Here is a 27,428-nt window from a genome sequence, read left to right as displayed (position 1 = left end):
ATAAATAGTGGAGGCGATGCATATTAAAAATACCACATCATTTAGACTAAGGTAATGTGTATATTAAATGATAAGATAATAAATATCAGGTGTTTAATGTCAATATTAAGGGATTTATATATCATATGGTATTATAAAAATCTAAATACTCAACAAATATATATATTAGGTTAGGTTCAGGCAGGTTTCGGTTCGGGTTTGATAATATTCATATCTTATCTATTATTTATCGGGTCCAAAAATACTTGTTCATTAAGTTAGGGTCGGGTTAGATTAAATTGTAATCCTTATTGGGAATGAAAAGGATGTTTTTAGTTGAAAAAAATTTTGCTTGACATATTATTTATTTAGGTGAAAAACGTGTTGTCCGTTTTACTTAAAAGAAAAACTTCAACAAATTATCTTTTTTTTATATAGAATTTAAATATTTTGAACGCATTTGAATATTTATTTTATTTTTCATAAAATTAAATAAAACATTTCTTTGAAAATAATTCTATTGAATATACTGAATAAAAATCTGTGGTCAACAATTTTAGATTTTGTTGGTTTCAGGACTAAAAACATATTTCTTTTGTAATTGTTTTTGGAAAAAACTAATATATCCCCGAATAATATGACCGACGAACCTCTGAAATAAATTAAATTACCCTCAACATGAAGTCTTCCTTTTTTCCACCGAACAACAAAATAGTAATTTCTCTATAGTAAATTTTATCTGGTGCTAAGCTGGAAAACTCATGTAATATATTTCCTGTTAATTTGCATCTTTTCTTTCCTTTTTGAACACAAAAAACCCATCCCCTTGTGTTCCTGGGGATCATCGATTGAAGGACGCTTTCCCCGCAGATAACTAGAAACAGCGTGCACTCTATTTTAGGGGTCAATGGTATTGCTTTGCGTTCAAGTGTGGTGAGCGACACGTCAGGTAAAGAGGTCTCGGAGCCGGCCATGTTCATGGCGATATACCTAATTACGAAAAGTTGACCAAATGGCTTTAGCCATGTGCAAGCAAAGTCCAAATTTATAGGCCCAATCCCACTATCCCTCGCTGCAAAATCTTATTTGCATTTGATTTCACAGGCGCGAAGACGTAAAGTGCAATCCCCTTTATTAATGGAAAAGGAGCTAACCTACGGAATAGACTTTAAACTCCTTGATGGAGGCCATATGACATGAAAAGAAAGGCCTAGTTTGTCCCAAGATCCAAGGACATAATGGTACATTCAATGGTATGCTTTCTCACCCCCTCGGATCAACACCTTGTTCCTCAGTGGAATAAAAGTCAACATGGTAGTCTAAATCGCACGAAATTGCCAATTTAATTGTACTTTGAATCTAAGAATACTTGGAATTCATCAATATCATCGCTACATAACTTCTTGCGAAGAGCCAGAGCAAGCGATTCGAGAAGCAAGTAACAATGAAGAGCACCTCAAAGCCAGACCGGCACCGGTTCATTCTCTCCTCTTTATTTTTCATCTTCTTCTTGTGTGCCTTGGCTACCATCAATGGAATCCGATTTGATAGCTTGTTAAGTTTTGGTACATGTGCTCTCTCCAACTTTCCATCTCAATCCTCCACTCCGTCTTCCAACAATTTTCTTGCCGTGAATTCTTCGACCTCTAGTGATGATATTCGCATACTTATAGGCGTTCTAACACTTCCCGACCAATACCAACGTCGACATTTTCTGCGTCTCATATACGGCACCCAATCTCCGGTGGGTGCACAGATTGATGTGAAGTTTGTGTTTTGCAATCTAACCAAGGAAGACCAAAAGGTACTCGTTGCTCTTGAGATAATGCGGTATGATGATATTATCATCCTGGATTGCAAGGAGAACATGAACAAAGGTAAAACCTACACTTACTTTTCAAGCTTGCCGGAAATGCTAAATGACACAGATAGACCGTATCCTCCTTATCATTATGTCATGAAAACCGACGATGACACATATTTCCGGTTAGATAACTTAGTGGAGTCGTTAAAACCATTGCCTAGAGAAGATTTGTACTATGGTTATGTTATCCCATGCCCTAGCATGGACCCTTTCGTGCATTATATGTCTGGTATGGGATACATGATCTCATGGGATATTGTAGAGTGGATTAGAGATTCTGAGGTGCCAAAAAATCATTTGGAAGGGCCTGAGGATAAAGTTTTTGGTGATTGGATTCGAGAAGGTCACCGTGCAAAGAACAGGTATAATGCTAAGTGGTCTATGTACAATTTTCCTGAGCCACACACACAATGCACACATGAGCTTTGGCCAAACACTACTGCGGTTCATCTGTTGAAGAATCAAGAGAAGTGGATCCAGACATTGAAGTATTTCAATGTTACTAGTAATCTCAAACCTTCTAAATTGTATCATATACCTTAGGTAATACCTTCATTCAATATTTTGTTTTAGATTCTTTGAATTACACGAGGAGTATTATAATTCTGCAAGTCTTATTTTGACTTTGATTGCAGTTTATATTTTGCTTTTTACTTGATCTCACTCATGTAAGTCTAACATGTGAGAAAACATAAAGGGTGCACTTAATTGGTGCCCCCAATAATATAAAATGAGCCATTCAAATTATTTTATTGTTTTTTTTTTTATTATTATTCAAGTCAATTTACATGTATCTCGACTAATTCCATTAACTTTGAAGTTAATGACCATGTAAACCTCAAGTTATTTTAAGAGAACTTAAATTCATAATTATTAAGAAACAAATTTAAAATTTGATGAATTTAATTATTTTTTTAAGATAAAATTATTCTATTGTGGATTTGTCACTGTATTCTTTTCAAGTTCTCCATTTCTGCAATTGACCAAGGAATCGAAATGTCGAAAAGCCAAGCCACAATGGATGCCCCCACAAAGCATGCTGCTAGATTTGCCTTAGCCCATACAAACCAAACCTGAATAACAATTGTCTGCCCAAGTGACTCGGTTTATATGGGTTGCCAGTTGCCAACTAGAGAAAGGGCGTAATTACATAATTCCAAGATAGATCAAGTAAACTGTTGATTTTTAATTTGAAGATTTTAATTGGTTATACACGGGTGGCCCATTTGACAAGGATAAACTTGATTTAGTTGGGTTGACTTCAAGAATTTCTTCTTCTTCTTTTTTTATATTTTTTATTTAAAAAAACATCATTTTATAAAATAAAAAACAAAATTATTTTTGTTTGAAATTGATCTAAATTGACCAACAAAATCATAAATCAAACTTCAAATCAGGTTAGACTCAAGTTGGATCTTATAAATATGACCCCAGACCAAGCTGTCCATTTCAATTTTCAAGGTCACCAACTCCATTTCTGTAGCCATATTTATTGGCAATATCGTCATTTAACTTCTCAAAGTAAATAATCAGTTGATTTTTAAAGCCCAACTCAAATTGAATTATATTTTTAGCTAATTTAAATTTTGAATTGGTTAAACTTGGATGAATGTAATTAAACTTAGCCTTGAGTAATTTAACTCTAAAATTTCTTTTTAATTTTTATCTAAGAATGATGTCATTACTTTTTTAAAATTTTGTTCAAAACCACTCATTTTATTAAAAAATAAAAAAGAACAATCCTGAGAGGTGTAACGTAACTGGTCGGCTCTTGGTTTAATCCCTAAAAATTATCAATTCGGGTATTATAAACCTCATAATTACTAAAAACTTATATGATCGTTAATTTTATGTTATGTGAAATTAGTCGAGATACTCGCAAGTTGGTCCGGATATTTATATTAATAAAAATAAATAAATAAATAAATAAACAAAATATCATCATTTGAAAACTCTTTGTTTCACTCAACAGAATCACGATTTAAATTTTGAGTGGGTGAAAGAGAAACCTCAGACGGTCTGATAAATTTGATCTCGGACCCAGCTGCCCATTTCGATTTCCATGGTCACCAATGTCACTGCAGAAACCATATTTGTTGGCAATATCGTCATTTAACTTCTCAACAAGACTCTCACCGGCCTGTTACCTGAACCCCTCACAGTCAAATCAAAACTCTCAATTTACATTTTTCTTAAGAACCTCTCTCCAATCGAGATCCACACCTGTTCTGTTCTTTATCTATCTAACCTAATCACCCCACTCGTGTCCCGTTTTTGACCTTGGCCTTCCTTGCCTGGCCTTGCTTTGGTCACTCATTAGTCACAACTAGACTAGTGCGCCATTCAAATTAAAATACCACATCCACTTATTCTTCAGCAATACAAATATATAACCTGCCTCCTGATTCCGCCGCCGCCGCCGCCGAATTTGTCGGTGATCGTTGGCGTTTTCCATTTCATTTCGTTTTCTTATCTCCTGTGTAAGCACCTCTCTGTCTCGTGTATAAATGAGGGAGAGATTTGATAGATATCCTATTTAATTACTTTTTCGTTAGGGTTGGTTTTTCACTCATTAATGCATCATCATGAGTTTTAAAATCAGTGTTACTACTTTTAATCCAGTAAGCACCTGCAATGACCATGCTAATTGCGAAGAAAACATGTCTGTCTAGAGGTTTTGAAATTTGTGCAAAATCCTACTAGTTGATTTGGAAACTTCTGTAAAGTGCAATCTAATATAGAGTAGAGTAGTTTTAGGAAGTCATCGCAGTGCTTAAATGATAATGGAAATGGTGGGTGCTTTTGTTTTATGATTGGTTCTGTTTTATTTTAGGATGTAATATAATATAATGCTTTTCGTTCTCATTTGATGTTAATGGCGGTTTGTGCACCTATGTATGTAGATGCAGTGTTTTGCAAAGGCTTGTATCGTTACTATCGTATATACCTGAACACAAGTGTTTTGCGAGGGCATCTATCATTTTCTCGTTTTGTTTCTTCTTTTTTTCCTGTGTTGTTGATAAAAAGGCTTCTCTTTGGTCTGTGGCTCATGTGAATTGTCTTAGTTTTACAGGGTATAGTTGGCAAATCATTTTTCCCAATCAAAGATGGGTAGCAAACCAGCTCCATTTTCAGATATTGGCAAAAGAGCCAAAGGTATCTTTTATATGGATGTTTATATGTAACCATGTAGTTTTATTTTCTTGAGATTCTAGATGCGTGTTTGGATGCAAGCACATGCATGTTTTGATGTGTTCATCTATGTGCTTATCTGTGAATGCTTAATGGTTTAATCTGGAGTTTCCACTATTGAAATTTTACCTCAGGTTGGACCTTTTTTTATGGCACGACTAAACTTTGAGAAAAAACACTTTTTTTTTTATTAATCTGTCAAAGTGAAATTCAATTCCAGTATTTATTTATATTTACACAAAGCAATACATTACATCGCTTGGATAAAAAATATGTAACCATAACCTTGGACTTTAGGTAGCAATCCTTCCTGTAAAATGTTTGTTATGGATATGATAGATAGCCTTGTAATCTCAATGGAACTGTGCCCTCAACCTAAACATAACAATCAAATGATTGTCCAGACACTCCAAAGGACTTTTCTTGCTCCGCTCTTTTTTCTTAGTGATAGTGACTTCTAATGTTTATTGTCTCTCATTGTTGATGCCGTGTTTAATGAATTAGGCTCTTACAAATTTGCTTTAGCTATAAATTCTGATTTTTCGCTAACATTGCTTATCTTATGCAGACCTCCTGACCAAAGATTACAACTATGATCACAAGTTTACCCTCTCAATTCTGAGTTCTACTGGAATGGTACCATTGAATTTACATCTCCTCATTTAAGTTCCTTAATCACTGCTTTTTGTAATAACATCTGTTTAGGGGATATCTGTCTGGGTATTTCAGATTTCACACCCAAATGCTTTGGTAAATGGTTTTACTTACTCTCTTGTTAAGGCAGTGAACTATTGATCTATGTGTGTTTTCTCCTTGAGATTGTAAATGTTATACATACTAACTGTTGATGCTTGCAACTCACTGGATTAATATCTGATACACTTGATCAGAATGTCGAACCACGAGTACTTTTAAATGATTTATATGTTGAGTGTTGGGATGCATATTTGAGCATGTGCACGTCCTATGGTTTCGATTCTATGTCCGCTCTACATACACATTTGACATTCTAAATGTTAGATATTAGCGAAGTGTTAGGTCATGATTGATTATAGAAACTATTGACTAACCCCACAAAAACTATCAAGCTGAATAGAGATAATAAATATTCCTAAACATGTGAGAAGACATATCCGTCAAATTGGAATGAGTGTTTAAGTGTTGTGAGCATGGAAAGAAAGAGTGTGTGTTCGAAACAAAATAGAGCTGAAAGGTCATAAATGATTGAAAATGACTTGGTTTTGCAAGGTTAGCCAAACTCAGGAGAGGTCTTCTTAGTCTTGATGACTTTGACCAATATCAGCAAGTTAATGAAAGAAAGAACCAGATAGATTTTCTTTCAGAACTCATTCTCATGTATTTGCTGTCATTCATTCCTGTTGTTTATCTAAAGGAATGTTACTTTAGATAATCCAAATGACTTTTAAGGACATCAGTCATTGAATGTATCTTCTATGTTTGAAATATTGAAGCTAATTAATGAAAGAGATTAGGTGAAGCCTGATTTGGCATGCCAGTGGATTATTTATAATTTTCTTTTCTCAGTGTTAAATATTTGATGTGGGAATCGGGCATGTAAGGTTGTCATAGTGCTCCTGTTTTTCAGAAAATAGGACCCCGTTCATAAATAAATTTTGACGTTATTGTTTCTCTTAAAAAAAAGAAGCATTTAGAGTTCGAATGATGAGGTTGTGATGCTATCTAATCAAATATATCATTAAACTGCATGTGCAGGGGTTTACAGCCACAGGTTTGAAGAAGGATGAAATTTTTAATGGTGATATAAGCACCTTGTACAGGAGCAAGAATACTGTTGTGGATGTGAAAGTTGATACCTATTCCATTGTAAGAGAGAAGTTCATGTACTTGATCAGAATTTTTGGCATTTTCACTCACTTAGCAACAATTGAATTCTTATTTTCACTCACTTAGCTACAATTGAATTCTTACTCTCACCATGGTCATTTTGAAATATAGTCAATGCTCAATTATTTGCATTCAAGCGCCTTGATGGTATGCTGATCTGTTTCTACGTGTAACTCTTTGACAGGTGTCTACCAAAGTGACTGTTAATGAGATTTTTCCCAGCACCAAAGCTGCACTTAGTTTCAAAATACCTGATCACAAGTCTGGCAAGGTCAGTGCATTTTAAATGGTGCAACAAAAAAAAAAATGATTATAAGAATTTGCATGCTGCATGTGCATGGAACTGTTAGGGATGCATTTGTATTGGAAGTTACTTGTTCATTGCATGGCTTCCCAGTAATTTTTCTTACTTTCAGAATTTGGTAATCTTGTTATCAATCTGTACTTTATAGAGCCTTTCCATGTTGCTTAAAATGGAAAATAGTATGGTATGACTCATAATAAGTAAAAAGAAAAGGCCTTTTCTTTTTACTTATTATGAGTCATACCATACTATTATTCACTGTGACATGCAACTCATCCCAAAGTTTTAACCAACAAAAGGAGGCATAAAGCTGAATGAAAATGGAACTTAACAAGCAAGTACTACAAATAAATAGTATTTTCCATGATTGTTTTCCATAATAGGGTATGGCTAGTGATGGAATTAAACAAGTGCTAACATCATATAGAAGACGAGGGAAAAGGCAAGTGATCAGATTAACAACCATGGTTGCAGCAATGCTGAGCAAGAGTCAAGTTTTTCCGAGACAGCAGCAAATTAGCATTAGTTTTTAGTATGTAGAATGATAATCTGAATGACTTTGTATCTGGGATCCTTCCTTAATCTACCTGAGAGACTATAGTACTGAATTGAGGCAGGCAGATTAGATTACTCATACCCAGTGATGACTCTGCTGGCTTGCCCCCAAGCTCTCTTAAAGGACTTTCTGATAGTCTGAGTCCTAAGAATGCACAGGAAAAAATGCATATTATTGAAGACATCTTCATTTAGTGAAGTCTGTATCTCCATGTTTTACTTAATTTTTCCTAACATCAATCATCTTTCCAATAAGAATGAATTACAGAGGTGAAATAATTTGTGGCAGTTTTTCCTTGTGAGTAAATGAAACCTCCATGCTTGAAATTTACTAGATTTACATGAAAAAATGAACTAGTGGAAAGAAGCACCAGTTATGTTTTAAATTAACTGGGAACAGGTTTGAGATGCTGGTAGAACATAATAACCAAGAAAAGCTCATTAGATTTCTTTTGTTGTAGAAGTACTTGCTAATTGTGGATAGCCTTTATGAAATTGTGTGCTGAAAATCTGACTTATTTCTGTCTGTTGAGTCGCAGCTGGATGTGCAGTACCTTCATCATCATGCGGCCATTGATTCCAGCATTGGCCTCAATCCAAATCCTCTTTTGGAGCTCTCAGCTGCAATTGGAAGCAACAATCTTAGTGTGGGTGGTGAAGTTGGATTTGATACTGCCTCTTCTTCATTTGTCAAGTGTAATGCTGGGATTGGCTTGAACAAGCCAGATTTCTCTGCTGCATTTTTACTGTAAGCATACGTAAAGCTTGTTCTCTCTCGTTAAAAGAGTATTTATTCCTTCTCCTGTTTTAATATTCTATATGTCGTGCCTTTGGTCTTAAAAGGTATTTGCATTTTTTTGTTATTCCATTTAAAGACAAAATGAGTATTCTTAAATCGCAGCAGTTACAGTATTAGATGTGTTAGTAGTAAAGGTACTTGTTCTTTTTGAGTATGAACTCATCAGAAGCAGCTAAATAATTATTCCCAGGCGCCAGGAGTTATTATTGTTATTACATTTTAGGCCTTCTCGTGTCTTTTGGTATTCAGAATGGTTGCTTTTTATTGGTCTAAAGTTTGCTTTGACTTGCCTTTAAATTGAAGCTCAACTTTGCTATGTAGGACGGACAAAGGACAAACTCTCAAGGCATCTTATGTTCATTCAGTGAACCCCTTACATTCAGTTGCCGCGGAAATGACTCACAGGCTTTCCTCCCTTGAGAACAGTTTTACCATTGGAAGTTCTCATGCAGTGGATCCATTTACAGTGGTAAAAACACGATTCTCTGACAATGGCAAGGCTGCAATGCTATGCCAACATGAATGGAGACCAAAGTCGCTTATAACTTTTTCAGCGGAGTATGACCCAAAGGCCACCCATGCGGCAGCCCCCAAGTTTGGCCTTGCTCTTGCTCTCAAGCCATGAATGTGAAATCCCCTTTTATTCTGTTCAGCAACTTGAATTGAAGAACACCTGAATCCTGTTATATTTTTTCCAGAACCCCGAGAGGGTTTAAGTTTTTACCTTGTACATGTAGGTAAACCAAAAGATCAAGTGAATGGTGAAAGGTTCTCAAGTATTGTTTGGGAGATTGAACCCAATTTTGATAAGCTTTCGGGAAAAAAACCAGAGATCATAATACTATTTTTTGCAATTGAATTCTCAAGGATACAGTGTAAAGGATGCTTAATCTCGCCTGATATTTCAGCCTTGTGATGCCTCATGGAATAAATGTTTTTCCTTGTGCCAGTTGATTCACTGCCCTAATATACTTACTGGTCTGTTCGTTACTTTTGTATTCTTGTCAGTAACCATGTGTGCAGACGACTGCCATGATTCTTGTAATACAATCCATCTCTCCACTACCTGATCTGGAAGAGGACTAGGCCAGCTACATGGTTCGGACCTTCTCCCTCTAGTCTTCTGAATTTTATTTATTTTTTTGAAAATGAAAATAGCATAGTTTTAAAAGAGCTGTTATTCTGAATTATGATTTTAATATAATCGTGGTTCTGTTTTGGTATGCAGCCATGTAATTATATTACTATTATACACAATCCATCCAAATTATTCGGCAGATGCTTTTTCTTTAATTTATAGAATATATATACTGAAGAGGAAGATGAAGAGGAAGAGGAAGTTGTCATGAAGGAGAGGTAGGGACCCGGGGATGGGCCAATCCTCATCTTCATGCTCGTGCAATAATGGCCATGAGATTTACAAGCCTATTATCATTGGAAAAAACAACAGTAATATTGATGGGGACGACGACTTGACCTAAAGTCTTGCTTGGGCAGTGTGTTCAGGAAGCTTGTTTGCCTCGACAGGAGCCCTTGCTCTCTGGTTTGCAAGAGAAGGGAATGTGTGGATTCGAAGTCAAGAAACCGCCTTGTCTTGCTTGCTCGTTCCGAGGTGTCTCCATCCCTGCCTTCATTGCTCTCTCGCTTCAACACTGTCTAATATTAACTATTACTAGTTATATGCCCCGCGCGATGCCGCGGGTCAATTATTTTTTGCATTTCAAAAATAGTCAGGATCTAAAAATGTTAGGTTTTTTTGCAAAATTTTACCCAAGAGTCTTAGGTTTGGTTGCAACGTCTAATCCAAGAGTAATATTTATAATATTAACAATAACATTAAACTTGGATTAACCCTTAGCATAAAAGTGTTTGGACTACAATACCAAACCCAATAGCATTGGACGCGGGTTTAACTGCAAGGCCGTGTCATAAAAATGTGATAATTAAATAGATTAGTTAAAAAAAAAAAACAAAAAAAAAAAACCAACAAGAAGAAAAAAACTAATGAAGAAAAAGAAAAAAAATATGAATTAATTGGGTTAACCCTTCAAACCAGGTTAACCCGTCATACCTTGAATTCGCATCGTGAAAGTTTGATAATTAAAAATGAAAAAACAAATTAATGGGTTAACCCAGAATTAACCGAGCTAACTCGTTAAACCAGGTTAACCTGTCAAACCCGGAATCCGTGTCATGAAAGTTTGATAACTAAATAGAAAAAAATTTAACATCAACAATTTAAATTAAATGAAAAAAATTAATTTAAAATAAAAAAAAAAAGAGCACAAAAAATAAATTTCAGGTTAACTCGTCAAACCAAGTTAACTTGTTAAAACCTGGATCGGTGTCATGAATGTCTGGTAACTAAATAAAAAAAAAAGTGAACATTAACAAACTTAACTAAATGAAAAAAATTAATTAAAAAGAAAAAATCAAAAAACTAATCCGGGTTAACTTGTCAAACCATGTTAACCCGTTAAATTCAGAATTTGTATCATGTAAGTCTGATAACTAAATAAAAAAAAAAAATTAACATTAACAAACTAAATTAAATAAAAAATTTATGAAAATAAAAATAAATAAAAAAATTAACGGGTCAATCCAGAATTAACTGGGTTCTCCCGTGAAACCAGGTTAACCCGTGAAACTCGGGATATATGTCATGAAAGTCTAATAACTAAATAGAAAGAAATTTAACATTAACAAACTAAAACTAAACGAAAAAAATTAATTAAAAAGAAAAAAAAAGCAATTCTATTTTAACTTGTCAAACCAAGTTAACCCGTTAAATCCGGTAAACGTATCATGAAAATCTGACAACTAAACAAAAAAAATTAAACATTAATAAACTAAATTAAACAAAAAAATTTTGTTAAAAAAAAACAAAGGAAGTAGCAAAAAAAAATCCCAAAAAACATAAAAAAAAAAAAAAAAAAAAGCCTAAGGAATCAGTGTTTTACTGTGGAAATGAAAAAATTAATTAAAAAGAAAAACCAGAAAAAAAATTCTAAGTTAACCCGTTAAATTTGGAATGCGTTTTATAAAAGTTTGAGATAGAAAAAAATTTAACATTAACAAAAAAAATTTAAAAAAAATATCCATTAAAAATAACAAAGAAAAAATGAAGAAAAAGAAAAGCAAACAGTAAAAAAAAAAAATCTAAATTAATTGGGTTAACCCTCAAACCAAGTTAACCCGTCAAACCTGAGATTCACGTCATGAAAGTTTAATAACTGCATATAAAAAAAAATTAACAGGTTAACCCATAATTAATTTGGTTAACTCATGAAACTAGGTTAACCTATAATTAATTTTATAAAATAAATTAAACAAAAAAATTAATTAAAAAGAAAAATCAGAAAAAAATCTGGGTTAACCTGTTAAACACAGAATGCGTGTTATAAAAGTTTGAGATATAAAAAAATTTAACATTAACAAAAAAAAATTTTTAAAAAAATATCCATTAAAAAAACAAAGAAAAAATAAAGAAAAAGAAACTTTAAAAAAAAAAGCAAAAAGCAAAAAGCAAAAAGCAAAAAAAAAAAAAAAACAAAACAAAACGTTGCTTTACAGGGACAGTGTTTTACTGTGGACTGCACAGTGCAGTCCACAGTAAAACACTGATGCTTTTTAGCTATATACTAGTTATATGCCCCGCGCGATGCCGCGGGTCAATTATTTTTTGCATTTAAAAAATAGTCAGGATCTAAAAATGTTAGGTTTTTTTGCAAAATTTTACCCAAGAGTCTTAGGTTTGGTTGCAACGTCTAATCCAAGAGTAATATTTATAATATTAACAATAACATTAAACTTGGATTAACCCTTAGCATAAAAGTGTTTGGACTACAATACCAAACCCAATAGCATTGGACGCGGGTTTAACTGCAAGGCCGTGTCATAAAAATGTGATAATTAAATAGATTAGTTTTAAAAAAACAAAAAAAAAAAAAACCAACAGGAAGAAAAAAACTAATGAAGAAAAAGAAAAAAAATATGAATTAATTGGGTTAACCCTTCAAACCAGGTTAACCCGTCATACCTTGAATTCGCATAGTGAAAGTTTGATAATTAAAAATGAAAAAACAAATTAATGGGTTAACCCAGAATTAACCGGGCTAACTCGTTAAACCAGGTTAACCTGTCAAACCCGGAATCCGTGTCATGAAAGTTTGCTAACTAAATAGAAAAAAATTTAACATCAACAATTTAAATTAAATGAAAAAAATTAATTTAAAATAAAAAAAAGAGCACAAAAAATAAATTTCAGGTTAACTCGTCAAACCAAGTTAACTTGTTAAACCCTGGATCGGTGTCATAAATGTCTGGTAACTAAATAAAAAAAAAAAGTGAACATTAACAAACTTAACTAAATGAAAAAAATTAATTAAAAAGAAAAAATCAAAAAACTAATCCGGGTTAACTTGTCAAACCATGTTAACCCGTTAAATTCAGAATTTGTATCATGTAAGTCTGATAACTAAATAAAAAAAAATTAACATTAACAAACTAAATTAAATAAAAAATTTATGAAAATAAAAATAAATAAAAAAATTAACGGGTCAACCCAGAATTAACTGGGTTCTCCCGTGAAACCAGGTTAACCCGTGAAACTCGGGATATATGTCATGAAAGTCTAATAACTAAATAGAAAGAAATTTAACATTAACAAACTAAACTAAACGAAAAAAAATTAATTAAAAAGAAAAAAAAAAAAAAAGCAATTCTATTTTAACTTGTCAAACCAAGTTAACCCGTTAAATCCGGTAAACGTATAATGAAAATCTGACAACTAAACAAAAAAAAATTAAACATTAATAAACTAAATTAAACAAAAAAATTTTGTTAAAAAAAAACAAAGGAAGTAGCAAAAAAAAATCCCAAAAAACATAAAAAAAAAAAAACAGCTAAAAAAACTAAGACAACTTAAAAAAAACGCCTAAGGAATCAGTGTTTTACTGTGGAAATGAAAAAATTAATTAAAAAGAAAAACCAGAAAAAAAATTCTAAGTTAACCCGTTAAATTTGGAATGCGTTTTATAAAAGTTTGAGATAGAAAAAAATTTAACATTAATAAAAAAATTTTAAAAAAATATATCCATTAAAAATAACAAAGAAAAAAATGAAGAAAAAGAAAAGCAAACAGTAAAAAAAAAAATCTAAATTAATTGGGTTAACCCTCAAACCAAGTTAACCCGTCAAACCTGAGATTCACGTCATGAAAGTTTAATAACTGCATATAAAAAAAAAGTTAACAGGTTAACCCATAATTAATTTGGTTAACTCATGAAACCAGGTTAACCTATAATTAATTTTATAAAATAAATTAAACAAAAAAATTAATTAAAAAGAAAAATCAGAAAAAAAATCTGAGTTAACCTGTTAAACACATAATGCATGTTATAAAAGTTTGAGATATAAAAAAATTTAACATTAACAAAAATTTTTTTTTAAAAAATATCCATTAAAAAAACAAAGAAAAAATAAAGAAAAAGAAACTTTAAAAAAAAAGAAGGGACAGCTCAGAAAGAAAAAATGAAGAAAAAGAAAAAAGAAAAAATAAAAAAACGTTGCTTTTACAGGGACAGTGTTTTACTGTGATTTAATATAATTATTATTTTTATTAGCAATATTTTAATAAAATTACATTTTTTTAATAGTGATTGAGTAAAAATATATTATTTTTTAATATTTTTTATCCAGATCCTGAAATATTTTAATAAAAACTGTGCTAGTTTTATAAAAAAATCCCTCTTCTTTCAGAGACCAGTGTGTGCTTGAATCAGTCGAATGGAAATCGGATATGAACTGAAGTCTTCAGTATTTAAAGTGTACATTTGATCACCTGGGATTTGAATATATTTTTCCTTGACAAGCTCCATTGTACCGAATCTTCTGAGTTTTCAGTTAAGCAATATTGAATTTTTACGTTAATTATACTTCTAGGATTTATTAATTATTAATACTATAAATTAAATTAGCTTGGTTAATTATTTTACATATGCTGTACACCAACATGGGATCCTTAATTTGGTGTTTATGGATTCTTTTTAAGATGAGACTAGTGAAGATTTTAACCTTTAATTGTTTAAATCTTTACTACTGTTTTTTTGCGTATGTATTTATTAAAATAATGTTTTTATATAATTTTTTAAATTTAAGGATCAAAATGTATTTTTTACAAAATTTATAACACATTATTTATATTTGATGTCTTTTTCATTTCAATTTTTTTATCTTTCAATTCTACTATTTTATAAAAAATAAAATTAATTATTTTTTAGTTAGAATTAAATCACCAAAAAAAATTTAAAAGCAGAATTAAAAAAATAAAAAAATTACATGTATATTCATAATAATATGTGAGAGAATGAATAATAAAATCTTATATAATAAAAAAAAACTCATGCAATTTAGAGTTATATATATATATATATATATATATATATATATATATATATAATACCATGTAGAAAAAATTGAAACTTATGGTAAATCGAAATTCTATTCCTCCATCCATTTTCAATATTTGAGAAATCTAGAGTGGCAAAAAGCCTCTTTACCTCACGATTGAGAAATTGCATTCATTTTATCCGTCATAATGGCGACATTTGTTTCCCTGGTTAGAAGTATTTCTATATATATATATATATATATATATATATATATATAAAACAATTGTTTTAAATTATTTTTTTAGATATTTAAATATTTTTAATATGTTTACATGAAAAATAATTTTTTTAAAATAAAAAAATATAATTTTAATAAATTAAAAAAAAAAACAATATAAAAAATAACTCACTTTCCATACAGCATTTACAACGACGACGTTTTCCATCCTCCCTCCCGGAACACAAACAAAACCTTTCCTTCACGATCCACAAATTAAAAACACCAGACCCTCTCCTCTCCTTCGATCAGATCTAAAACAGAACTACCCTTTTTTCCATCACTTTCCCGCGAAAACAAAACACCACATTTTCCCGGAAAATAATCAAAAAATGTCGCACAACGGCGACACGATCCCTCTCCACGCATCTTCTCAATCAGACATCGACGAGATCGAGAACCTAATCAACTCTTCCATCCAATCCAGTCCTTCAACAGTCCTACCTGCCCGCCCACCAAGCCCGCCCCGAATACCCGTATCCACTTCTCCCTTCATCCAATCAAATCTCCCTCCACCTCAACCGAAACCACAACCCACCATCCAGAAACCGCCATCCATCTTCCCTTCCGCCCCTCTACCTCCTCTCCCACCTAGCTCTGTCAACTCTGCCGGTGGCAATCTTTCTGCGACCGGGTTCGGGTCCCCTCCGAACACGTTGACGGAGCCCGTTTGGGATACCGTAAAAAGAGATCTTTCTAGGATTGTGAGTAATTTGAAGCTGGTTGTGTTCCCTAACCCGTATCGAGAAGATCCGGGCAAGGCTTTGAGAGATTGGGATCTTTGGGGTCCCTTTTTCTTTATCGTCTTTCTGGGACTCACTCTTTCTTGGTCCGCTTCTGTTAAAAAGGTTAGTAATTTTTTTTTAACAGAATGGCTTTGATTTTGTGCTAATTGGTTTCTATAGTTTTTATTTTTCACCTGTTTGAACTCTTTTAGGATGTTTTTGGTAGCTTAGAGAATTGAAGAATGGGAATTACTAGGAATGAAAGGTTTTTAGTCATTTTGATTCTGTACAGATTAATGGAGTTGGTGATAAGGCAGAGATAGATGATGGGTCCTGTCCTGATATATTTAACTATAAATTTGGAGATCTGGTAGCCATGTTGGTTTTAGAATTTGGGACTGCATTGTGGCACCAGGCACATGATAGGATCTGATTGTGCTTCCACATTTAACCACCGCCGAATGATGGGGATGTTTGATTGAATCTATAATGTTTACAGTGATTGTTTTTTAATGGTTATGACCGTTATTTCAAGCTTGATGGTCATTGTTTTAAAAAGCTCACCAAAAATTGATGAAAATGTCTGCATATTATTGTTAGTTTGTGAGACTTTGTGGGAGAACACTTGTTTCTTGTTGTGTACATCACAGCATTGGAGTTTAAGAGTCTTTCATTTTATTAGCTCTACTTATTTGTCCCTTCTGGTGAATTTGTGGAAAATGTGGAAGATATTTTTTCGAACATTCTTTACAATGTCATGCACTCCATGGTGGCTGTGAGCAAGATATAACACCCTTGACAGTGAAAAGTTGTGTGATCAGGAATGCATTGTTATAAGATCACACTACTTAATAGCTGCTAGTTACAACCAAGATGTATAATTTTGAGTAATAAAAAACAGGGAACAATGAGATGTGAGATTTCTGCCCAACAAGTAAACTGTTTCATGATCAGTTCTTGTGCTTTGTGGTTTCATGTTCATGCCAATTGATTGTGATATTCTTGAGGGTTGTAAAAGTAGGGTTTGAATGAAGTGAAAAATAGGTCTGAATTTTGTTAGTTTTTTTTCTAGAAACAATGGATATTCCAAGTTTTATGACTGGAGTAATTCAAACATTTTAAATGCCTGATCTGATTCCTTATTATCAGACTTGCATCATAAAATCTGAAAGATGGTTAGAAAGCTTATAAACTTTTGCAAAGCTTATTTTCATCCTTGGAGTAAAACATCATAATTAGTTAAGAACAATTTATTGACTGAGTTAGGTCTTCCTGATTCTTTAAAGACTTTTGACTCTAGACAGGAAACTTGGAAATTTGAACATAAATTAACTATGAATGCATAATAAGACCTGAAAACATTAAAACACAATGACAGAAACCCATTTCATACCTGTTTAAAATGAAAATTATCAAATGTTGTAGACTCAATTTTTTTGTCAAAAGAAAATAAATGAAATGGAACCATAGGTTTTCATATGCAAAATAAATGTAAAATAGCAGTTGATACAAATGGAGCAAAACTTCAAAAGAATTCCAAGTAGCTCTAAATTAATTTGAAAATATTTAGGGCTTGTTTGATGTTGGTGTTGGTTACCCAGTAATGGTCACACAAATATTGTGACAAATCACACAAAGCGAGAAAACTTGCAACCCACTACTCCAAAAAGGCTTGGTAAGGAGAAGCACACTCTCCTACGAAGGATTTCCCCATCAAACATAATGAATGAGTACCGTAATGAATGAGCTAAACAGGCATGTTAGCGATACGAGCCCTTTTTTCTGCTTTCTAGATCAACATTTCAGCTCTTGATATATAAGCTATTGTTTGGTGACAAATAGCAACATTTTCAAACAACTTGGCTTTGTCTTTGCTACATGGTGGCTGCAGAATTGATTTTTGGTGTTCACATGGTGTTTCGCTGTTTGCTAAGCATCCTTTTGCTAATCCACAGTAGTCTTGTGTCATATGAGAATTGAAAATTTGATCTTAGAAAGAAAAGTAAGTGGGCATCTATGCTTATCAACTGATGTGTGGTCATCATGCAACAACTGACAACAAAGCCAAGCGAACCCTTGGTTATTACATGGGGGCACTGAAGCATTTGTATAGTGACCATAAAGGAATGCCAAAACATCTGCTTAAACAATCAATGATTTGATATTTAAGCCTGCTCTTTTGTCAATGCCTTGCAACATTCCGCCACCTTTTATATGTTGACTAGTTATCATTTCCAAGGCAGAATGTGCCAGATAAATTGGAAAGGCTAGTTGGAAAATAAGTGCTCCTGTGTGATTTTGGTGTTGACCTGTGATTTATTTTTTGTTGCATTTTCTACCTCTGTACATGTCTTTTCATATTTCAATTGTGGCAGTGCTGAAGTTAACCTTGATGTTCTTGCAAGATCTAGAAATGGGCAAGCTCTCATCATTGCTACGAATGTAGCATGTCCTATGTAGATAGAGACTAATATTGTCCCATTCTGGATTGATGATTTCAGCTGCCTGTCTTGTCCACGTGTTTTCTTTACTCTTCAAACAAAGCATGTGGCTTGTTATTAGAGCAAAATGTTGCAAGTTTTGTTCAGTTCTAACAGTTTACATGTCATTTTCCAGTCTGAGGTGTTTGCTGTTGCATTTGCACTGCTTGCAGCTGGTGCTGTAATCTTGACACTGAACGTCCTGCTGCTGGTAATAGCTTCTTCTCTTACTCTTTCCATGAAACACAATCATACGTATCCCTCCGTATGTGTATGCTTTTACATTCCACAGGATTGAACACAGTAGCTAGCTTTCATTCTTGGTTGATTGCTAGTTTTATTTGAAGTCAAATATTATTGTTTTGCTGTTTCAGGGTGGACACATAATTTTCTTCCAAAGTCTGAGCCTATTGGGTTACTGTCTCTTTCCTCTAGACGTTGGAGCTCTCGTCTGCATGTTGAAGGACAATGTAATAATAAAAGTGATTGTAGTATCTGTGGCACTGGCTTGGAGCTCGTGGGCTGCCTATCCTTTCATGAGTTCAGCTGTCAACCCAAGAAGAAAGGCTCTTGCACTTTACCCTGTATTTCTGATGTATGTATCCGTTGGTTTTCTCATCATCGCCATTGATTGATGCATTGGCAACTCTCATTGTTGGGATTTTTTCCGTAAACAATTTAACCTACAGCAGTACATAGGAATTTTACATTGTGGTTAATTTTCTTCTCATGTTACTGTATTTTTTGACCCGTTTTTGACTTGAGATGCCTGGAGATTCAATCTGCCAGATATTATATAGTAGTATGAAACTTTGATGTGTGCCCTGTTCATGTCATTTCTGAAAGTGGTGTCTGTCCTGAAGGAAATTCCTTTCAGGGAGAAGATAGATCATTCAGCTTGATCTCTAGAATTTGTTTTTTTATTTTTATTTTTTTACATTTTTTATGCTTCTTCTAAAGATGTCGGTTGTTACAGTAACAAAAATCTCACGACTATTCTACTATTATTTCTTTGCTTTTTGATTTTTTTAAGCGCGTGCAATCAAGTAAGAATTTAAAAAGATTAAAAAAGATGCAGAAACTTGTTCAGCCTATGGGGCTTTTTTAAATGTTACTGTGAAGCTTGAATATCTCGAGTTCCATGAATTCAGGAAACGTAGTAAGGCCTTGATGTTCAAAGAAAGGGGGAGAGAGCACAAGAATGCCTAGTGGTAGATTCTGGTTTGTAACTTGTGATTTGTTAATTACGCATGTTAACCATGTTTCTAACAGGATGTCCTTGTGTTTCGTTAGCCACACAGCAAATCAATAAGCCTTTTCTAACTGTATATTTAAAGTATGAGTGTTTTTTGTTTTTTTGAAAAATAGATGGTTTTTATTATGAATTTTTTTTTTTAGGTTTTTTAAATTATTAGAAAGGAATATTTTTTATGATTTATTTTTTTCTATTTAGTATTATTATGATTTTTTTTAGTTTTTTTATTTTATTGTAATAGTCTTTGCTAAGTGGAGATATTAGTGAGTAAAATTGATTATTTTAAGAATTTCCCTATAGTTACATTGTTTTTGGTCTTTCAAGAGTTTTGACATATAATAAATATTTTTATCATCCGTTTCCGCATGTGTTAGTTAACATCCAAACCCAAAGATTCTGAGTTATTACTTGTTTGTGCATTGCAATCCAAAGTTATTTTATTTGTTATGTGCTACTAAATAACCATAGCTAGAAGACAGTCCAACTAACAATCTTTGGTGTATTTTTTTAATTTTTTATTATGATATTTTTCTAGTTTTTTTTATATTTAAAGAGAACATTTTTTTTTAATTTAGTTTTTATTATTCAATATTATTAGAGTTGTAATAATCTTTTTAACAAGTCGATATATAACAAATAAAATCATTCCAATTTAATAAAAAATCTCAGGGTCGAATCGGTATATGTTAGTTTTTCTATTTTGACTTGCTCACCCTCCGCCGTGATCGAATGAGAATGGATAAGAGGCTCTTTTACCCTAAGCTTCGCTTTATTTTGCGCAAAGACCTCCTCATGTTTCCCATCCTTGTTATCTTTCTTCAGATAAGGAGGGCAAGACCATGAAAGAAGTTCCGAAAAATCCCGCTAGAAATGTAGTCGATACTCTATTAATTTAGTTCTGAATTGCTGATTATTAACCTTTTCGGGGAGAGTTAAAGTGGTGTAAATCCATGAAAAACACAAGCAATGCACTGCACAGTAGTCAAATGCATGTCACCACACGACACTGCTCGTTGCAAGATTAAAATGTAAAAAACTGAAGTCAGGAGAAATAAATGAATTCCAAAGATCTACAGAAAATCCAAAGATCTACCAAAATTCAGAAATAAATGAATTTTACCTATAATCATGCAAGAAGCAATAACGAGAGCATTCCGACAATTTTCACCTGTGAGAATTCCATGCTCTGCGATCATGGAGTGCTTCAGAAATATAAAGCTGTGTGATATTTGAATTTAACTCTTCATAACTTTAAATTTTGGTGAAATTTCATGTATGGGAAACTCATACCTCTTTTAAGATGCCTAATATAAACAGAGAGAGTGTACTTTAACAGAATGCGTTGTAGTAGAGTACAGTTCAATGCATATCTTTTCTTGCCAACATTATGTTTTATGCATTTGATTATTTGCTTGTCAATATTACAAGCAATTCTTCTTTACAAAATTGCACACCAGCTCAAATTCGACCTTCATGCAAAGTGCAGACAATAGCAGCGCAGCTCATCGTGATTGTAATGTAGAAATTTTGAAAACCACACTTGAAACATGGTAGAGCTATTTAATGTTCAGAAACAATGGAACATGCCCAACACTCAATACCTGAAACGTTCTCTGTCATTTGAATTTCCAAAGTCATCTTCAAGCACGTGTAGAAGCTCTCTGTAAGTTATCCCATCCACAAGGTCTTTTTCTTGCCACTCCTTCAACAAACTCGTGGCCTCCCCAATCCTTCCTTGCCTGCAGATCTCATCCAAGACTGTCTTGTATGTGATTAAATCAACTGACCTATGCTTATCAATCATCTCCCACAAATAATTCACTGCCTCCCCAACTTCTCCACCAAGAGCCAAAGCATTCACAAGTGAGTTGAATGACTTGTTGCTTAGGACAAATCCTTTTTCCTTCATCTCATAAAACAACTCTCTAGCATTATTTGTTCGGCCTTGAGCACATAATCCATGGACCAGATAATCATAGGAAAATGAGTTAGGCAAGCACTTGTAAACCACACCCATTTGATGGAACACTCTCAAAGCATCATTGACATGCAATGAAAGAACATAGCCCTTTATCATGGAATTCAAAGAGAAAATATCAGGCTCGACCCCATCATCCACCATCTGCTTAAACAAGCATCTCATGGTCTCCATATACATATGATTTATATAAGAATTCCTTCCCCTACTCAACATTGCCGTTAAAAGAATATTATATGTTTTAATTGACGGTCTACAATCTAAGTTTCTACTACTTTTCATGCGCTTAAATATATTCACGGCTCTAGTCAGCTTCCTAGCTTCAGTAAAATAATAGATAATTGAATTGTATAAAGCCTCATTACCAATATGAGGAACAGCGAGTAGTTGGTTGACAACATCATCCATCTCTTGGTACATTTTGGCAATTCCAAGCTTCTTTATAGTGACATGATAAGTGGATGCATCATGCCTAAACCTATGTTGTTGCGATGCCCAATTGAAAAGCTCCAAACAGACTAAAGGATCATCTTCAAGAGTTATGTTATTGCACAATTCTTCATTGGTGAATCTTGATGGGAGTTGGGAAATAGCCCGTTGAAATTTAGCTTCATCAAGAATAGGCCTGCTGTTGGCTTTTGCTCGTTTATTATTTCTCTTCCTAAAAGATCTTGATGGGGCTTTAGTTGAGTAAAAGGTAGAAAAGTTGGAACTTGGGAGAATTTGTGTTTGAGCTAAAAGATCTACATCTTTCAATTTTCTGGCAGTGGGGTTCAAATATGAAGAAATAACTGAATATTGGGTCAATATGGGAAATGGAAATTTAGCCAAGTTTTTGGAATGAAATGTGTTTATGCAGGACGGTGGACTGATAAATTTTTTTTTAGAGAGGATGTATCTCAAGCAATCTCCACCAATAGCACCCTTCTTGTCCCACATCTTGGAAACTACAGAAGCAAACCAAGAAAGAAAGAAAATTACTCACAGTTACTCTCAAGAAAGCAATCAGAAACAAACTCGCATACCAGGAAATATTTGATCACATAAATGCCTAAACTGGACGCTCTATAACACAACAATAACAAAAATTGGACGTCCATGGTCACCTCCAACCATCAAGAAGGAAAGTGAGGAAACAGAGAGAATTAGGTCCTCGTCATTAATTGAAATCTATGGTTAAACTAGGAGAAATAATAAGCAGAGTCTCAATTTCTAACCCCAAAAGTTCAAATATTAAAAGCAGACTGTATATTATTTTTGCAATAAACTTATATCACAGATGCCCTGCAAATTATCAACTTGAAATCACCAAAGCTTAGTATATTAAGAAGCTATAAAACCAGAATCATGAGTTGTTCGTGAGGATCTTCATGAACTATTTCATTTTTATTATATTCCCTGACATTCCCCTCCCCCACCCCCCCAATTAAGTTGTTGCAGTTGATATTAACACTCATTTTCATGAACTCTTTTACTACTCAGCATCGATCTCTGTATCTGTGTGATACCAATGACTAACATAGCTATCTTCTGCATGCTGCAATGTGCATCCAAGTAACGAGCTTGTGAAGTTAATGGTCATGGCACCGTGTAATAGAAATTATTAGGTATACTGGGAGTTGTACTCCCCCCTCTCACATAAACATGAGACCCGCTACGAAAATCATCTATGGGTTCCATCTTTATGTTAGAGGGTGGGTACAACTCCGGGCATGCTGAATCATTCCTCCTAAAAGGTTATCTATGTATACATGCATACATGATGATTTGGGCTACCAACTTGAAAACTTGTAACACCCACCACCCGTCGCCCCATGGGGGTTCTGGATTCAATCTACCAAGAACAACACAATAAAGGATGCTTTCATCATGGCTAGTTGTCAGCGGATAGACATACAGGCTATGTTGAGAAATGTTATAGATGCAAGAAACCAAGTCTACTTTTTAGAAACAAAAAGGATACTAGGAGGGAAACATTTCCCTCGTTCATTAGAGAGATTAGCTTATATCCAGTCAATAAAGTCCTACTTGTAAACATTTTAAAATTAAAGGAAAAATGAAAAACACAATTCCATAAGCAGTAAAGAAGCTGCACACAGAATTCATTCTTCCAATCACACAAAGACAAACAAGCAATAGATATGCTTGATATCAAAGGAGGCGAATGAAAAGCGATCCCAGCTAACCAAGAGTCAAGGAAAAAAAAACGAAGAGATGAATCCATGAAAAAGAGGGACTTACGAGTTTGAAGGAAGAGAGAAATGTGAGTGAAGTGAATTAGGATTTCGATTCTTTCCTTCTGTCGCAACTGAAAATTGGGATGGATGCTTGCTTGCTTCTTCTAGCTAAGCATTGCAATTTGCAACAAGAAGATCCAAAACCAAGTGCCAAGTCTCTTCTCCTCTCTTCTCCTGTTGTTTCTTTAGGTTGTCTGTAATTTTAGACTCCATTGACGGTCTTATGAAGCCCAGGTGGTGGGGGTAAACATTTTGCCGGGAGCCGAATCCGAAGCCCATAAGCCCATGAAAACGACAACATGCCCAAAATAACTATGGCCTGAACAAGTAAACAGCTTACACAACGGATGGATGTATTTCAGTGTTGGGGGAGGAGGGGAGAAAGAGAGTGTGTGTTCTTCATTTTTATTTGATTGTTTTTTTGGTGGTGGTAATTTTAGAGAATAATATAAATTATATCTTGAAATGTCATCTAATAGTTTAAATTTTTGGATTGAATTGATTCTTTGACATAATATGAGCCTTAATGACCAAGTAGTCATGCATTTTAAATTTCATTATTTTTATTTATTTGATAAAAAAAATTAAGTATAAAGTAGCATGGTTTTTGTAAAGTTTCAATCATAAAGAATTTTTACTTGAGGTATAGTCAAAGAATAATATAAATTATATTTGATATTCATTTAATAGTTTAAATTTTTAAATAAGATGTTTTTCTAAGAAAATGTTAATAAGAGAAATTGTGAGAAATACGTTAAGAAACTTGTTAGACAAGGTGAATCAGTGGGGTGATCTCCTGGTTCAAAGCTAGAAAAGAATCTGGAGCAGCATTGCTCAACACCCACCCACCGACCTGTCTCTTTGCAAGAAGTGAGTGAAAAACAAAGAGGGATGTCTAGTTCTTAGAAGCTGGGGATTGGGATAGTTTGGACACAGAATTTGAAGCTTATATATAGTAAATGGGAAGATATATAGGCACAGAAGGACATCATATTTCTCAAAAAAGAAAAATACGCAGGCCCTGCTCGAGCAGAAGATTGAGATGGTGGGATTCGAAGGCATTGTTTTTATCATGGGAGTGCAGTGCTTGAATTCATTCAAAGAACTAATTAGATTGTGTTGGTGATCGCAGATGTAGATGACATCCTGAAATTTCATTTTCTTCTGTCCATCGTCTTGACCGGAGCTCCATGCTTGAAATTGTCAAGAAAAGCTTATTATCATTGCTTCAATTCAAAAGTAACTAGAAGAGTTGACGGCGGAGCTACGATTAACATCCGGTCAAGTCAGAAATGCTGGCGGGAGGCACCTGAATATTGTCCCGCCGATCCCAATAAAAACCACACTGTTTACGAATTTTATATTGAGAATCCACTTGCCTGGTGAGGCTTAGAATCTCCCAGCTGTCTGGATTATGTGATTGGATTATCATGATTATGAACAGCAAATTGGCCTCATAATAATGGGTACAGAGTCGAATGGATGCCAATAATAATGTGAAAGTGTAATTTGTGTATAATATGCCTCCATCCCCGGGTTACCCTGCTCCGTCCAATGGTACAGTATTTTCTTGATGTTATTGTAACCGTTAATTTTTTAAATATTTTTATTTAAAAATATTTTACAATATTTTTTTATTTTTAAAAATTTATTTTCATATCAATAACATGAAAATATAAAAACATAATTTAAAAAAAAAAATTTAATTTTTTTTAAATACTTTTAAAAACAAAAATAAATATTCTCGGATTAGATTTTAAATGCTTCTTGCGCTTTTCATGACTGCGGTTGAGATTTCATTTTTTTTCTTGACAAATGAAAAGAGCAATTAAATACCATGCAATGTTGGAGGATTAAGAAAAAAAAATTTAATGGAGATGAATATTAATGGAAAAACGTGGTTTTTTTAAAAGTATATTTGAAAATATATTAAAATAATAAAAAACTTTAAAAACATATAAATTAAAATTTTAAAAAAATACGATTATACCTAGAAGATAAAAACTATTATATAAAATGCAAGTTATTCCTTGTTATAGAATTAATGTAAGATTATACTTAGAATCCTATCTAATAATTTAAATATAAATATGTGAATTGAGATGATTTTTCAACCATTTCTAAACCATAAATATTATAATAATATTTGTAAAACTATTATATAAAAAATGTTGTGCTATGATATGTTTTAACTATTGTGAAAATTTTCTTTTTTTCAGATTTTTTTTAAGAAACAGAAAACTAAAAAATCAAGTTGGTCCCTCAACTATATATTATTGATTTATCAAGTTCCTTTTTACAATAAGTTGGGTTTGATAGGTCCCTCTTCTATTTTGACACAACCACAAATCCTCCTTCTACATCACCGATATCAATCAACCAAGTGGCTCAATAATTCCTGATTAATTCATGTATTTGATGATATTTATTTTTGAAATGAATCCAGTCGGAGTTTTATCCTCTGAATGCGAGTCCATTGTAATTAACCGCCAAACTATTTTTTAATGCTTAATAAATCCTTTCTCCACTGTCAATTTCATGATCAATCTTACCTCTATCGATTATTCAAAGTCATTGTAAATATAAGAAAAATAAAAAATAATAATATGAAATATATTTTACATTCTCGATTCATATTCAATTTAAATTCTTAATTATTATTATATTTCTTAGAAAGATAATCAAATAATTAAATTTAGAATTTTGGGTAGTATCTGCCTATAAGGATAATTCTTAAATAGTTAGACTTTAAATTCTTAATTTCTATTTTAGTTTAATTAAAAAAAAATTATCAAATCTGAATTATTAAATATAACCCATTGAATTTACTTGCTAGATCGTGGAGCGTGAACTTTTCAAACCAATAGAAAAAATTTCAAGGTGTTATTTTGGGATAGGAAAAAAGATGGAATTTTCCATAGCATTTCTTCTATTTATAGTTATTGAAATAAATGGGCTCTCATATCAATATAGTTGACATGTGAACAAACTCCTAATAAATCTAAAGGGGTATTTGGTTAAATTGCATAAAATATTTTATAGATAATATTTTAATGATTTTTCTATAATTTATTTTGCATAAAATAATTTTCTTGAAGAAAAATATCAATGTAAAATAATTAACCAATTATCATCTTAATACAAAGCAAAACGAAAACACAAAACATATCTTAAGATATATTTTTTAAAAAAATTATTTGTTTTCAAAAAACTAAAAGATAATCTATTTTTAATCACAAAATCCTCTTTTATTCTTCTATTCTAACTAGCTATTCACATTTTATCAATCCTTTAAATATTCTTCTGAATTGCTATTTATATGCTTCAAATTATTTCATTGATTGTTAATTTGTTATTCCATAATGTTATTTTATGAGCATAGACTCGTTTAAAAAATTCTTATTTAGTTAAATAAAACTATTTTTAAGAGTTCATATAAAACCTCAAGTTATGGATTCAATTCTTTTTAATTATATATAAACTTCATTAATTAAATAGATCTTGAGTCAAATTTTATCACTTCTA

The 27,428-nt window shown here is 32.7% G+C and overlaps 4 protein-coding genes across 5 annotated transcripts; 3 read left to right on the top strand and 1 right to left on the bottom strand.

Moving 5' to 3' along the window:
• Positions 1-1,329: 1,329 nt before the first annotated feature.
• Positions 1,330-4,999, top strand: LOC118051551 (hydroxyproline O-galactosyltransferase GALT3). 2 transcript variants are annotated; one of them, XM_073406352.1, is made up of 2 exons: positions 1,330-2,386; positions 4,917-4,999. In XM_073406352.1, the coding sequence occupies exon 1, from the start codon at positions 1,424-1,426 to the stop codon at positions 2,384-2,386; it is 963 nt and encodes a 320-aa protein (XP_073262453.1). In that variant the 5' UTR covers positions 1,330-1,423; the 3' UTR covers positions 4,917-4,999. The 2 variants fall into 2 exon arrangements, with proteins under 2 accessions (XP_073262453.1, XP_034918095.1); XM_035062204.2 differs by lacking the exon at positions 4,917-4,999 and adding an exon at positions 2,807-3,043.
• LOC118051552 (mitochondrial outer membrane protein porin 4) lies at positions 4,142-9,508 on the top strand. The gene is made up of 7 exons (XM_035062205.2): positions 4,142-4,323; positions 4,917-4,999; positions 5,604-5,671; positions 6,770-6,880; positions 7,086-7,172; positions 8,300-8,508; positions 8,881-9,508. The coding sequence occupies exons 2-7, from the start codon at positions 4,951-4,953 to the stop codon at positions 9,182-9,184; spliced, it is 828 nt and encodes a 275-aa protein (XP_034918096.1). The 5' UTR covers positions 4,142-4,323; positions 4,917-4,950; the 3' UTR covers positions 9,185-9,508.
• A 5,914-nt stretch (positions 9,509-15,422) lies between these two features.
• On the top strand, positions 15,423-19,258 carry LOC118051553 (protein YIP4b). Its single transcript, XM_035062211.2, has 3 exons — positions 15,423-16,076; positions 18,570-18,644; positions 18,808-19,258. The coding sequence occupies exons 1-3, from the start codon at positions 15,561-15,563 to the stop codon at positions 19,066-19,068; spliced, it is 852 nt and encodes a 283-aa protein (XP_034918102.1). The 5' UTR covers positions 15,423-15,560; the 3' UTR covers positions 19,069-19,258.
• Positions 18,812-24,250, bottom strand: LOC118051554 (pentatricopeptide repeat-containing protein At2g27800, mitochondrial). Its single transcript, XM_035062212.2, has 2 exons — positions 23,908-24,250; positions 18,812-22,613 (listed from the first exon to the last, which is right to left on the bottom strand). The coding sequence occupies exon 2, from the start codon at positions 22,603-22,605 to the stop codon at positions 21,283-21,285; it is 1,323 nt and encodes a 440-aa protein (XP_034918103.1). The 5' UTR covers positions 22,606-22,613; positions 23,908-24,250; the 3' UTR covers positions 18,812-21,282.
• Positions 24,251-27,428: the final 3,178 nt, after the last annotated feature.

Source organism: Populus alba, chromosome 18, assembly GCF_005239225.2.
Source record: "Populus alba chromosome 18, ASM523922v2, whole genome shotgun sequence".
NCBI lineage: Eukaryota > Viridiplantae > Streptophyta > Magnoliopsida > Malpighiales > Salicaceae > Populus > Populus alba.
This window is presented reverse-complemented; position numbering and strand designations above follow the sequence as displayed.

Coding starts and splice junctions, on each gene's coding strand:
- LOC118051552 (XM_035062205.2), top strand. CDS start 4,951: ATGGGTAGCAAACCAGCTCCATTTTCAGATATTGGCAAAAGAGCCAAA. Junction 5,672..6,769: donor TTCTGAGTTCTACTGGAATG/GTACCATTGAAT, acceptor CTGCATGTGCAG/GGGTTTACAGCCACAGGTTT. Junction 8,509..8,880: donor TTCTCTGCTGCATTTTTACT/GTAAGCATACGT, acceptor TTTGCTATGTAG/GACGGACAAAGGACAAACTC.
- LOC118051553 (XM_035062211.2), top strand. CDS start 15,561: ATGTCGCACAACGGCGACACGATCCCTCTCCACGCATCTTCTCAATCA. Junction 16,077..18,569: donor GGTCCGCTTCTGTTAAAAAG/GTTAGTAATTTT, acceptor GTCATTTTCCAG/TCTGAGGTGTTTGCTGTTGC. Junction 18,645..18,807: donor CACTGAACGTCCTGCTGCTG/GTAATAGCTTCT, acceptor TTGCTGTTTCAG/GGTGGACACATAATTTTCTT.
- LOC118051554 (XM_035062212.2), bottom strand. CDS start 22,605: ATGTGGGACAAGAAGGGTGCTATTGGTGGAGATTGCTTGAGATACATC.
- LOC118051551 (XM_073406352.1), top strand. CDS start 1,424: ATGAAGAGCACCTCAAAGCCAGACCGGCACCGGTTCATTCTCTCCTCT.